At 40.5% G+C, this 13,954-nt stretch overlaps 1 protein-coding gene across 6 annotated transcripts in view; it reads right to left on the bottom strand.

Annotated features, from left to right (window-relative positions):
* Positions 1–13,954, bottom strand: part of BMAL1 (basic helix-loop-helix ARNT like 1) — a 50,944-nt gene that overhangs the window by 17,098 nt on the left and 19,892 nt on the right. For 2 of the 6 annotated variants that reach the window (XM_036383165.2, XM_036383167.2), the window contains exons 2-8: positions 8,144–8,267; positions 7,304–7,451; positions 4,496–4,516; positions 3,559–3,597; positions 3,170–3,211; positions 1,863–2,020; positions 5–84 (exon numbers count right to left, since the gene is read on the bottom strand). In XM_036383165.2, coding sequence (XP_036239058.1) covers positions 5–84; positions 1,863–2,020; positions 3,170–3,211; positions 3,559–3,597; positions 4,496–4,516; positions 7,304–7,443 — 480 coding nt within the window. In that variant the 5' untranslated portion in view covers positions 7,444–7,451; positions 8,144–8,267. Of the gene's footprint in view, positions 1–4; positions 85–1,862; positions 2,021–3,169; positions 3,212–3,558; positions 3,598–4,495; positions 4,517–4,774; positions 4,885–7,303; positions 7,452–8,143; positions 8,268–13,954 lie in introns of those variants that run through there. The other 4 variants (XM_036383168.2, XM_036383170.2, XM_036383166.2 and 1 more) reach the window with 3 other exon arrangements.

The raw sequence follows: 13,954 nt of genomic DNA, 5'->3' as shown, positions 1-13,954 counted from the left end.
ATACCCTGAGAATAAGGTGTTTTAATTCATCATCTGATAGAAAAGCAGGCTTGTAGTTTGCTTCTGTATATGGGTTTGTAGCACCTAAAGGAAACAAACAAACAATTCCCACATCACCAACATTACACACTTAAATGAGCAATCTTCCTTTGGCTCCTTCTTAGGCTGCTGTTCATTGCAGGAGTTCTTCAAAATGAACTTTTTTTTGTTTTACTATCAACACGAGCTCTGTTGGTATTAACTTAAAAAAGGATGAAGCTTTTTTTGCTAAGACACAAGTACTGCATTAGAAATGCAAATTAAATGCCTCTGAGATATAAAAGTATTCCATAGTTTTGAACCCAAAGGCTGTCCTTGATTAATGGCCTGGTCTCAGAATTAGAAATTATAACAATAAGATATTAAAGAATAAAAACATTCAAACTATTTCTTCACCTTATAACTCAGTAAAACATGACAAGGTTATGTAAACAAATCATCACTGAGGAATTTACAAATCAATTCTCTCATTCCAAGCCAAAGATAAAACCCAGCATTACAATGACATCATCTTACAATGCCAAAACCCCAAAATTGGCAACAAATGAGGCAGCTATTTATTAAGGAGTAATTCTTCTCATTCTGTTCTCTTCATAAAGGCAGAGGAGAGTCAGATTAGTAACCACTGAAGTGTTATAAAGTATTAACCTCATCAAATGACAGTGGCAGGAAAGTTAAGCCTTCCAAAACTGTGAGGCTAAATATGACTGAAGGCACCAGCTCTCCTAGAAATGACAACAATCACCAGGATCTTCTTTACCATTAGCTGCATCCCTTTTTTCTTCTCAGTAATGCATTTCTTGAAGGCTTAAAGCTTTGAACAACAGCACCAATTGTACCCAGGCACTGATTCAGTCATGTGAAGCTTTAGGAACACACAGTGATTTCTCACAACCTCAACTCTTCCAAACCTGTGTGTTTCCCTTCAAGTGCTTGCAACAGAAACTGGTCAAAAAGACCAAAATTAAGTTTTCAAAGTACTCTCTATTTTTTCACACAGACCTAAAGGTACAAACAGAAAACCTTACAAGTCCTGTGGGAATATCATACCTAAAATCTAACCTCTCTATCCAACAACCTGGTACATTGCCTGCTTAGAGCAGTGCTCAGTAGTGCACCACAATCAACTGTGCACTGCCCTTAAGCCCTTTGTTCCCTCTCCCCACATGCCCCAGCTGCCTTGGTGCAGTGGAGTCTGGCAGTAGTGATAAATGGATGGAAAATAATCCTTTTCTCATCCCCAGGTTCCCCCAGCCACATCAGGGTATTTACTGGACCATGAACTAGTAAGCTGCGAATGAAAACTGAGCATCAGATGCTAAGAGAAGGGAGGAATCCTCCCAAAATGAATTAATATTGTATTTGTGGGGACCCTCGTGGCAGGGAGGAATGATGAATCTGACTCCATGTTCTCAGAAGGCTGATTTATTATTTTGTGATACTATATTATATTAAATAATACTAAACTATACTATACTAAAGAATACAGAAAGGACTTCCCAGAGCCCCGACACAGCTTGGCACTTGTTGGCCAGAGTCAAAACAACTCACACCAGAATCCAATCAAACAATCACCTGTGGTAAACAATCTCCAAACACATTCCAACGAGCAAAACAGAGGAGAAGCAAATGAGACATTTACTGTTTTCCTTTTTCTCTGAGACTTCTCAGCTTCCCAGGAGAAAAATCCTGGGCAAAGGGATTTTTCTGGAGAACGTGGATGTGACAAATTAACTTACTCCTTCAGGGCAAAAAAGGGAGAGGAAAAGTGTGGCTTTGGGGAAATGCCACTTGGAATAGCCCTGCAACCCCAGGGAACTCACCACGAAGTGTTTTCATGTGCTGGACAGCCATCCTGAGCACGGTGAGCTTGTCCAGCTTGCGGGACATGGCGTTGCACGTGGGCACCAGCGAGGCCAGCTCGTCGATGAAACTGTTCATCTTATCCCTGCGCCGCTTCTCGATCTGGCTGTGAGCCTCCCTGCACACACACACACAGAGCAGGGCACGTCAAACACATGGGACAATGCCCAAAGCAACCCTCCTCAGGGTGAGGGAGCCACCCTGTTATCCTCATGGAAAGGACAGCAGACACTCTTGAGGCAGAGTAGAAATTTTCCAGGGTAGAAATCCATTTTGATTTAAGTAGAATGTACATCTTTAAGTATGTAGTTTGCTGTGTAGTCTAGCTGCAAAAAGCCTAGGCTCAGAGAAACTGCTTCAGTGAAAGACAGAAATAAGGGGAGGGGGGGAGAGACAGAGGGTGATAGAGAGAGACGGAGACACTGCTGTGAGAGCAGGTCAACCTGACCTCGGAATTCTTTCTGATAAAGAAGAACTAGCAGGAAACGTCACATGAAATTCGTGAAAATGAATATGTATGAACCTATTGTGAAATTGTATGCATATGTATTTGAGAGGGGGATAAAAAGGGACCTGAATTTCCCAGAAGCACACATGTCTTTTAAGGAGAGCAATCTCCACATGTGTCCAGTGTTGTCATAAACATACTGGCTTTACAACTTTCACAAAAGTTGCAGAGTTTTGTTTATCTCTGCAAAACACTCTTCAGATATTTGATGTACATGAAGCACAAGGAACAATGCCCAAAGCAAGCTCCTCAGGGTGAGGGAGCCACTCTGTTATCCTCATGGAAAGGACAGCAGACACTCTGCAGATATTTGAGACACTCTTCAGATATTTGTTGTGAATTATTTGAGTAAAGAACAGTTATAAGCAACGGGAAAGGTTGCAGCACAAGCTTGTGGTTTGCCAGAAAACACACCCAGTGTTGGTCAGGTTTATATTTTCCCAAATTAAGATTCACTGCTAACACTTTCACAACCCACTATGGAGTCTGGAAGAAGAATGATGAAGAATGTAACATTACCAGAAACATTTCTGGCTTCAATTTCAACGGCAATGAGGTGACTAAAACCAAGTTACTCACCAAATTAGTTGTTTCACTCTATGCAAACTTAATGAAAAATGTCAACAATGCAAAGATATGTAAAAATAAGGGAAGGTCAAAGCTAGAAAAAGATATTTGCAGAAGAAACATGCACAGATAATTCATACATGGCAAAAAGAAAGAGACAATTCTTTTAAATATATTTGTTTAGAGCATTACCTTGCATTTTTTATCCTGCCTTGTTGGTCTGCATACTCCAATCTGTTAAGAAATGACATCACAAAGTTACAGTGTTGAAAGAACTCAACCCAACTCTTTTACTGCATCTCACATCCTACTGATCCTCATTAATATCAGTTTTTTTTGGAATTTGAATGCTTATTTAACCTTTCTACAGCAAAGATCAGGATCTGTAGCATTGCACCTCAGACTTGGGGGTGTTTTAGCTTGTCTGCTCCATGTTGTTTAAACTAAGGTTGTTTAGATTATTGCTTCATCCCAACAAAGCAATAATTTGGGACCACAGTGACACTGAGAACAGGCATCCACAGTCAGGATCCTGTGTCAGAACTGTGGAACTGAGATTTCATTGACTGTATCAACAGTACCTTCCATGTTGGTCATCTTTATCTGTATCCATACCTTCCCTGCAGAAACAGAACAAAGCAACACATCACAAATTCAGCAGGACTTGCAGAACTGTTATCCAACCACCATAAAGTCAGAATCAAGTATTCCTGCCACCTCTAAATCACAAACACAAAAATAGGAGTATAAAAACAACAACCTGGAAGGACTAAGGAAGCTGTGTGGTTTTGTAACATTAAAACATTTTCTTAAATTAGTTGTGTCTCCTTCAGAACTCACTAAATGGCACAGTTTGATGTGTTTGACAGTAAAACATGCTGCAGTTCAAAGATATCATCTGTTACAAAAATGTTTTTCAGTTAACTACAGGAGGGGGAAAAAACCCAACCATGTGCAGATGCCTTTATGTTCTATAGCTCAGTTTGCCTTATAGTAGTTGATTTTGGGGTAGAAAATGGTAATAACCTAAATTAACATACCACTGGAGATGGCCAAATGCAAGGAGAGAATAAAAGTCTGTGTGAAACTAACCAGTCACACTGGAAATTAGTACAACTTTCAGGGTAGATACATGGTTTGCTTTTGTTTCAACATGAAGAAAAGAAGTAAGGAGAAAGGCATGAAAAATAGAAACAATCCCCCTCATTACATTCAATATTGTAGCCACATGTGTACAACTAAGCAGGAGAGGAGAGTATAAAAGTTTTCATAGCTGCACTTGGTAGAAAAAGCTAAATGCTCATGACTACACATCTTTTTTTAGACAAGATAACTAGGAGAGAATGTTTTGGTTTACATAAATCTGTACAACTGTGCTCACATGGACATTCCTAGGCCTGCTCATTCTGGTTTAATTTCTACCTGTGAATTTTAGGTCTATGGAAGCAAAAGGCAGGGAAAAAAAACCACTGGGCATCTTTTTCAAGTGAAACCAATTACTAAAATATTTATACTTACTCAAAAGGAAAGCCATCGAGTCTGAAAAGAAAGAAAAATAAAGTACACCATATATAGGAAATAAGAACAATGTCTTACATTTTCTGCTGAAATTCTCAAGCTAATTCAGATTCTATGTGAAATGAAAAGCACAATGAAAACAGGACAATAGCAGAGAGCGTTTTCTAAAGAAACAAGCTCATTCAAATTAATCTGCTTTCTGAAAGAATAATTCTGCTTTTTAAGAAAAGAGAGCATAGTTCATTACACTTAATGTGAAAAACTAATAAAATAACTAACCTAAATTATGTTATGCAAATCATTGAGATATTGTTTCATCTTCAGAAAGGAAAGATCTGTGCTTTATGCATGTTGTCCTTGTGGTTAGATAAATGGGATTTCAGAGGACTCTAAGGCCAGAAATAAAACATAAAAATAAAAATAAAGTATCCCAAGTTTCTCAGTTTTTGATTCTTGCCCAGCAGGATAGATGCATATTTTGCTTTAGTCTGAAGTCCCAAGCTGAACTTTATACAGACTTTATGATATCACAAGGAAATTAAACAGAATTTCTACATGCAAACCAACTGCTGGCATCACTTCAAGACTGTAAAGTGACCTGAAATAGCACTGAGCTTTACCATGATAAGAGGCTATGTTTTATAAAAGCCTTATGAAAAAGTCTTCTCATCTCAGCCAATAACATGCCTGTTATTCCTGTTCAACACTGGACACGAGCCCTCTTAAAAATAAACATGGCAGCCTTTCATTTTAGTGCAGTATTATTCATTTTAGTGCAGTATTACTGCACTCTTATATAAATTATCTTTGTGATTAGCTTTAAAATAATATTAATAATAATGCTAAATGTTTTCTTCATCTCCCAGTCTGCACACCTGAGCTATTGTCTTAGCCACTGACTGCTGATGCTCACAATTTAACAGCCCTTGTGACACCACCTTTAGCTCTGGGATGTTTGTGTGTAAAAAGCCCCAGAAAGCCAAATCTAGAAGAGGCACAAGGTAAGTTATTAATGCAACAGGGCAGTTTATTTTCTCATCATGTAATATTTCAATTGAAAGCATGAATCCCAAGCAAAATTCACTGTTTACAGTCCTGTTCATGAAGCTTTGGACAACAGCATTTGTGAAGTGCTGTTCAAGTGACAGCAGTAAGTTGGGCAGGGATTTTCCTGGAGCAGTTGCAGCAGAAAGAACTAAAAAGCTGTTGTGGAGAGCTGAAATTGCAGCTGATGACTCCTCTTGCTTGTATTCCAGAGGTGATCAAAGAACCCCCCTAAAACACTGGTTCTGCCTCCCTTATTCCCTGGCTTCACTGGTACAGGAAGCATCAAACTGGGCACTTGGATAATTGATGTAACAAAACTATTAACAGAAGTTGAACAGTAGCATTTCTGAACATTTGCCCATACATACACGTATAAGGAGGGGTCAAGGAAGCCTCCCTTAAATTCTGCTTTCCAAGAGGAATATTTAGTATCCACCATTTACTTTGCAACACAAAATGAACTATGGTATGACTATGTGATAAGTAGTGGTATGTAGTATATGACTACAAAATAAGTAAAGTTATTTTACTAAGGATTCAAGGAAACAGTTTTCACACATTTTAAAAAATGCAGACAAAACCTAAAGGGCAGAATTATATCTTACAAGAACAAGCTGTCTTTTGGAAAAGAGGACTTGAGTAATGCTTCCTACCCAGAGGAATAAAAATGGAGAAATTCTTTCTAGAGAAGAGGAAGTTGGTAGGATTGAGGCTGTTCACTCAATTTTGTAGTACTCAATTCAACTAGAGGGACACATGCGCTTTTCAGGGAGACTAAAGGCAGTTCAGAGAGGTATTTAAATATTTTGTGCCTATGTTCTCCTAAAAAGAATCTAATTCTTAATTGTGATGCTCAGCATGGATTAAAAATTCTGCTCCTCCTCGTAAAAAGAGCTGCCAACAATCCAAAGGCCCTCAGCAATAAAATCTGTGCTAAGTTACATAAAAATGGACTCTGTGGCTGAATGAATGAATAATGGATGTGGCCACTCACAAGTTCCCCTGCAGCCACACTTTGTAAAATTACAATGCAGAGGAGGCTTGCACAGGCACTTGCAGTAAGTAGGTTGCTCTTGCTGCTCCCAGTGCAGGAACTGGTCTGGGGGCTTGGCAAACTCTGCTGTGCCCTTCACTGCTCTACAGCAGAGGTGGTGGGATTACCTTCTACAGCTGAGAACCACTACAAGATTAAGCCAGTTGATTAAAAGAAAGACAGCTCTAATACCTCAAACCAGAGACTATTCAGATTCATATTCAAATGAGAGACCAAAATAGCTTCATCAGGTAAAGGATGGCAGCACACTGATAGGAAGTGACTAAATAGGCAAAAAATAGGTGAAGAAAAGGAACTACTCCTAGTTTTGCTTCCACTTTTCAATAAATTTATTATCTTCCCCTTCTGTTAGTCAGACATTGTACTTCCTATGTAAATGGTCAATATATAATCAACCTTCACACAGTACATTTCATCAGTACTAATTCCATTCCCCCAACAGCCAGAAGTTTTTCTTCTCAGCTTTACCCCATTTGATAGCCTTCAATTCTAGCTGCACTGAGGTGACAGCTTTATTATTATTATTATTAAATAATGAACTTGGCTCTTAGTGCACAGTAGCTCTCTTCTTTATTAAAACCTTTGAAGCAGGTTGTAAAGCAGAGGTTATTTAAAAACTGCTATAAATATTTCTATAGTCTTCCCCACTGTATTGTTGTGTTACCACCTCCTTTTAGCAGTGCTAAATCAAGAGAAATCCAACTTACTGATAATCGGTTGAGCTTCCCTTTCTTTTCCTATTACAGTCCATTCCTGAAGTGCTAAGGGAACTGGAGATCAAGTCAGCAGGGTCTGGTGACATAAAGTCACTAATTGTAGAAGATATGTCCATCCTTTGGTCTGCCATTGGACTGTCTAACATTAGGGAAGAAATAAAAAACAACCCCCCAACCAAAACCACTGCATTAATATAAGCAGACACTTACATATTTTTAACCAAAAAAGTTATCTCTTAGCATTCTTAAAAACTTAGCATTCTTAAAAACTGCAATATTCAGTTTCTATTTTTCCCTCTTGCTGTAGAAATAGCAGTTGTTTTTTTTTCTCCTTTTCCAGTTATGGCTGTATAGAGTATTGCACACAGACCATGACCATTCTCAAAATACATTATGTAACACAATTGTCTTTAAAGATCTGTCAGAATGATCTTGGCTTACTCTTATGTTACCTGGCCAGCCAATTGCTTCTTCCTAACAGGAATATTTCTGACAGGGAACACTTGTTTTAATGTGTCTCTGCATTTGAAGGTCATATAAGAGCTCACAAACTTTTAAAGTTCAATTTCCACTGAATTCAGAACATTTCCACAGAAATAAACACTCTGCACAGCAGACTCCACAAATAAAAATATTAAAACCCAACGGTGGTCACAGAAGTCTAGTTAAAGGTAGAAATTAATCTAATTGGCTTTTTAATCCTCTAGACTGCAACTAATTCAAATCTTCACTATTTAATCCTCTAGACTGCAAATAATTACACTGTTGGAAGAAACCCTGTGAAAAGTTCCCTGCTAAATAGCATCAGCTGTGAAAGAGAAGAGGTTTTACCTGAAGGCCTGTCTTGGAAGCCTAAATCCACTTGGGCAAAGATGATGATGCTCAGCCCAAAGCAGCTGATAACCTTAGAACTCTTCCATGCCTCATGTTCTGTTGGTCAAATACTTTCAAAAACCTGAATGGGAGGAAAAACCAGCAAGCTTAAAAAACACCTTAAAAACAATTAGTTTAGTCACAGTTTACGAAAGCAATGGATGTTTCCAGCTCAGGGATCAAATACTCATTTCCTTACAAAGTGTAGAAGCTTTATCCCACCAAAGGGTTAGCTGTTGGGATGTGCCTCTCCAATGGCTTTGGGCAGAAGGAATCTCTGGCACCACCTCCTATTTGGTCCTTTTACCATGCTCTGGTCTTTGCACAAACCCCCTCTGCTCACAATGATCACAGGATGACAATCATGAGCACATCTGCTGCCAGAACGAGTTAAATTGCTGTCAAAGAGCAAAGGACAGACTTACCCTTCAGTCCTGACTGCCTTACGCTAAGGGTGGTCCTAACTTTGGGCTTGGCTCACTGTTTTGTTTTCCACTGTAACAGCAGTTAGCATCTTCGAAGGACAGGGGTTAAACATGTGCAGGCTTCAGGTTTTATACAAAATGCACATCCCACACTGCAACTCAAGCCCTCAGATGTGTCTCCCAACTATACTACAAACACACGGATGCCCTTCCCTTCCACACTGCTGTCACAAAACAAGTTTTTCAGCAAAACTTAATGTGGAAGATTTAGAAACTGTTTGATATTTTCCTCCTGCAAGGAAACTTCCAAAGTCCATTGGACACACAGTTTTCTGACTGATGCACCTGTGAACATCCTGACTGCCTTTCCAACCTGTGACAGCAGTAGAACTGCCCAAGTACACAGAACAAGCAGCTCCCATGGCACTCTCAGGAGTTTACAAGCCAAACATCCTGTCAACATGATCACACTGTAACCAATTCTGCTGAAGCATGTATGTAGACATGATAGAAGTTATTAGCCAAAAAAAATCTAAAGTTGCTTGTTATCATTTTCTTCAGCTCTGCCAGAACAGCAAATTCAGAATTTCACAAGCTTAAATTATCTAAATTTCTGCTCCTGGCACTGTAAGGTCAGGCAAGTCATTGTCTTGGTACCACCAGCTACTGAAGGGAGGATCACTGTTGCCCCAGCAGCACAGCATCCAAAGTGTTGCTGAGGGCTCATTGTCCATCTCACCCAACAACTCCTCTGTGCTCCTTTCCCAAATAAATAACCCAACCCCTTTTCCATTTCTGAGAATGTGTGGACATACTCCTAGAGGCACATTAAGAGGCCAGCTGGCACCAGAACTGACCAAAGCTAAATCAGTACAAAATTAAGTCAAATTATGAAATGCCATTGAATCCATAACCACATTTGTTTAGCAAGGCTTTCATTCACACCCATAGCTATTTGTAGGTCAGGCCCTACTGTCTCCCTATTTTCCCAGCTGTCTCTCTTAGCCCCAGCAGCCCAACAGCTACAGACTCAGTGGTGTTTCTGTGGTGGATGAGGTTGCTGCATCTCAATTTACCAGTAAAACCAGTCACTGGCTATTTATCTGTGCTAGGTTCAGACCCAACCCATCCTCTTCTCTCAGTCAATGTGCAGAAATTAGTTATAGCTAAACTTAGTGTGTTTCTGAACACCTCTCTATGTGAGGGTGCAGGCTGAACTCACATTTTACTGCATTAGGAAACTTCATGGACCACCTATGATGACCTGAGGCAGAAGGCTGGGATGAGCTGGAATGAACAAAGAAAAAAGGGGGTGGAGGAAAAAGGGTTTGTAAGTTGACCCCAGACCTCTCTCTTTAGGAATGCCTGCAACAGTCAGCATTTTAGCTTCAGAACCAGAACACTGCACAAGTCACCCTGCACTAATGCAAAAACCAAACTGCTGTTCATTTCAAACAAAAATTTCATATCAGATTTATAGAAAAAAAATTTAAATCAAGTATCCCTTCAGCTGTGCTATTTTATACCTGTCTATATTTGATAGTTTCAAAGCAGCTATTTTAAGTGTCTTGACCATTTGAGCAGAAAAAAATACATAAAGATCAGAATTCTCAATTTAATTTTCAGTCAGCCCTTTCTCTACCCTGTCCCAAATGCTCATCCAGTCCTAACAATCAGAGTCCTACATTTTAGCATCACAGGAGTTAAGAACTATGCATGTCTCTTGAAATGAGTTTTAAAGTTAAGAAGATGTCAACTCAATGATCAGAGCAAAAATCAGCATGCCCCACTAAATAGTGAACAGTTCAGAGAAATGTTTTTTCACAAGGCTTTCTTAAAATCCTAGGAAATTGAATATTTTCTGTCTTTTCAGCCTCCATTTGCTGGATGTTCAATGCCTAAAAGAAATTCTCTCTGAGGAGGACCACAAAAATTACCCATATATTTAAGCCAAGCTAAAATCTTCCATTTATGATGCCAAACTTGTTGCCAAAGTACTCTAAGGACCTACTTCAAAAAAATGCCATGGAGTCTACTTCCTGATTGAATTCTCCTACAGAGGAGAATCAAACGGTATTTTGTCACTGTATCCATGACAGTTTGTCTCTACAGTACTTTGGGACTCCTTGGGATTCCCCTTCCTTGCATTTCCTCTTCCTCTGATCCCCTGAAACAAGGCTAATGAGACAGCAAAAATAAATCTTACTGTTAGTCCCTTAAAAAAAAAGTGAGATGGCACGTGACCAGCTTAATCATGCAGCAAAGCTGATCACGAGTACACAAACACCTCTGAGCAAATCAAGGTCACTGCTAAAGTAGGTCAACACCCAGAGTCAGGACCTCTTTCCACAAGCCCCATCAGCTCTGGTTCCCCCAGGCAAGAGGCAGCCGTGCTCAAGGCAGGCAGGGATTTATTCTGAAAAGAAATGCAATTCCTAACTTCATCAATCACTTCATTTCTCAGATCTCAAAGCGCAGTTTCGCAATGACAGAGGAAAACTGTGGTGTGGTTTCCTGAAGAAGTCATTGAGAAGATACTCACTGTCCCTGTGGGGAATGACTGAACCAAAAACAGCCCCAGAAAGGAAACCATCTTACTTCCCTTCACAACAGCAGTCCACTGCTGGAGCTAAGTGTCACAGCACAAGCTGGTACAAAACAGAAAAAGAGGTTTTCATCTTCCCTAGCAGCAGTTTGCTGCCGCTGGAGGCTCCCAGCACACTTGCACTCAGTGGTGGGGAGATTTCAGCTCAGCAGCACGAGGACTCCAAATGTCCCCGGGATGATCTCAAGATGCAAACCAGCATCCATGGGCTCAATGCTGCAAGTAACATCAGAGCCTTTGTGACCGTGTTCACAGGGGTCTGAGGATGAGGGAAGAGACGAGGATCTGACTCCATGTTTCAGAAGGCTGATTTATTATTTTATGATATGTATTATATAAAAACTATACTAAAAGAGTAGAAGAAAGGATTTCATCAGAAGGCTAGCTAAGAATAGAAAAAGAAGGAATGATAACGAAAGCTTGTGGCTCAGACTCTCTGTCCGAGCCAGCTGACTGTGATTGGCCATTAATTAGAAACAACCACATGAGACCAATCACAGATGCACCTGTTGCATTCCACAGCAGCAGATAATCATTGTTTACATTTTGTTCTTGAAGCTTCTCAGCTTCTCAGGAGAAAAAATCCTAAAGAAAGGATTTTTCATAAAATATCATGACTACAAGCCTTTATTATGGAATGCTCCATAGGAATCACAGGAAGATCTTTGAAGTAAAGCAGGGTAGTTCCCTTTGCCCTCAGTACTTAAGGAATACCTAAGTCAGAATACTTCCTACCTTCCCAATATATTGATACTGTTTGGTTCTAATGGCTCCCTAACACTATTTGCAAGTACTCTGCACTTCCAGAAAAAAGCCCTGTGGCTTCCTCTCACATGCAGATGCATCTCACCACTCTCTGGTGCAAAGAAGGGATTTTACCCTGCTGTGTTTTTTGAGGTCACCCTCCTACCACTGAGTCCTCAGCATGCTCATCTGTTGGAATCCTGGATGCTGAGAATTTTAAACTTTGTGGGCTGAAAGGCAAAGACCCACAAGACAACACTGCATTTGACCTGAGGCCATGGAGAAGGCTCCCAAAATTAATTGATAGCACTGGGATTATGGGTGTGTAGTTGGTTAGAAGTGTGAAATATCACAGGGTGGAAAACTCAGAGTTTGGGATTTCAGAATATAGAAATAAATATGAAGCAAGATGGAGGCTTTAGGATGGAGGCAGGCTGTTCTTCACCTTCTTCTTCCTGGCTTTGGATGGCATTTTGTAATTTGGCAGAAAAGTCCCCATTGTAGCTCTATGGGATCAGTTATTGGGTTAAAAGGGAAAATAATCTAGGTGTCAGTTCTTAATTGGATAGTTTAGACTTAAAAGACCTTGTAAGAAGAGATTGTTGGCCATTTTGTGCCTTCTAATGAAAAGCTGCAGAACTCGTGGTTGTGAGACTGTTTTACTGATAAAAAATAATAAACACTGAGTCTGAACATGAAATACCATCTCAAGTGCCTTCAATGCAGACCCAGAGAAACCAATACCCATCAGTCCCTGGCAGCCTGTGATTCACATCTGAGTTTTGGAACTCCTCCTGACATCATGTTTGGAGCCTGACCACACACCCTGAGCTGCTTCAGCCTCCTGCAGCCCCTCACCACAGGGGCCAGAGGCACAGCCCTCACCTGCCCAAGAGACCCCCTCTTCCAATAGCTGCTCCCCACCTTTCCTAAGCAAAAAGCAGCAGGCTGGAGGGAAGCAGTCCGTGAATTTTAACCAGCCACAAAGCTACAAGGCAAGTAATTTTGACATGCAGGGGGAAAAGTCTCCAATAAACAGAAGAATAACTCCACATGCAGTTTCTCAGTAGATCAATCTGTCCAGGTACACTCCCACACCAAAAGCATCTGTTCATCAGCAGAGTGTCTGAGAAAAGGCAGAACAGGTCACATCATGGCATCACCTCCCAGCCTTTCAGACTCTCTCAGTGCTGATGGAGACACACAACAATGCGTTTTATCTTGTTCCCACAACACTGAGACTCAGATCAAGAGGGGTCTTGGTTCCTATCTCTCCTTGTTTATGAGGGAAAGTACCTCAGTCTTTACTTCCAGCTACTTTAACAAAGGACTTCTCATTGCCTCAAAACCAAGAATAAGTACTAACTAAAATAACTTCCTCTTGCACAGGGGAGCTCAAAACCAGACCCAGAACACAGAAGTGTCCCAGCAGCACTCAGTAAATGGGAAGGATCACTTCCCCCAGCCTGCTGGCAGCACAACTCCTGATGCAATCCAGGAGGCTCTTGGCCCTCTTTGCTGCAAGGGCACCCTTGGAGCCTCATGAGCCATCAATATCTTTTCTGCCAAGCTCTTTTCCAGCTATTCAGTCTCTAATCTGTACTGACACATGGGGTTTTTCCTCTCCCAGGTGCAGGACTTGGCATTTCTCTTTGCTAACTTCCTAAGGTTCTTTCTAAGATTTTTGGTGACCCTTTTCTCTGGTCTGTGGAGATCCCCCTGCTTGGTAGCATACTCATGTGGTGTCTCAGACACCCCTCCCAGGTTTGCATTTGTCTGCAGCTCTCAGTACAAAATTTCAGACAGCATAGAAGAAAATGAAAACAGGCTGATTCTGGAAAGAGAACCCAATAGAATTAACCTCCAAAAATCCTAGCTCATGCTCTTTCCTCAGTGAAGCAAACAAATATGTGTTTCAGGTGGTGTGGTCACATGGGAAGGCCTTGTGGATAGAAGTTCGGATCACCTTCAAAGCAGAAAAGGAAAAATGGATCA

The sequence above is a fragment of the Molothrus ater genome, chromosome 6, assembly GCF_012460135.2.
Source record: "Molothrus ater isolate BHLD 08-10-18 breed brown headed cowbird chromosome 6, BPBGC_Mater_1.1, whole genome shotgun sequence".
NCBI lineage: Eukaryota > Metazoa > Chordata > Aves > Passeriformes > Icteridae > Molothrus > Molothrus ater.
This window is presented reverse-complemented; position numbering and strand designations above follow the sequence as displayed.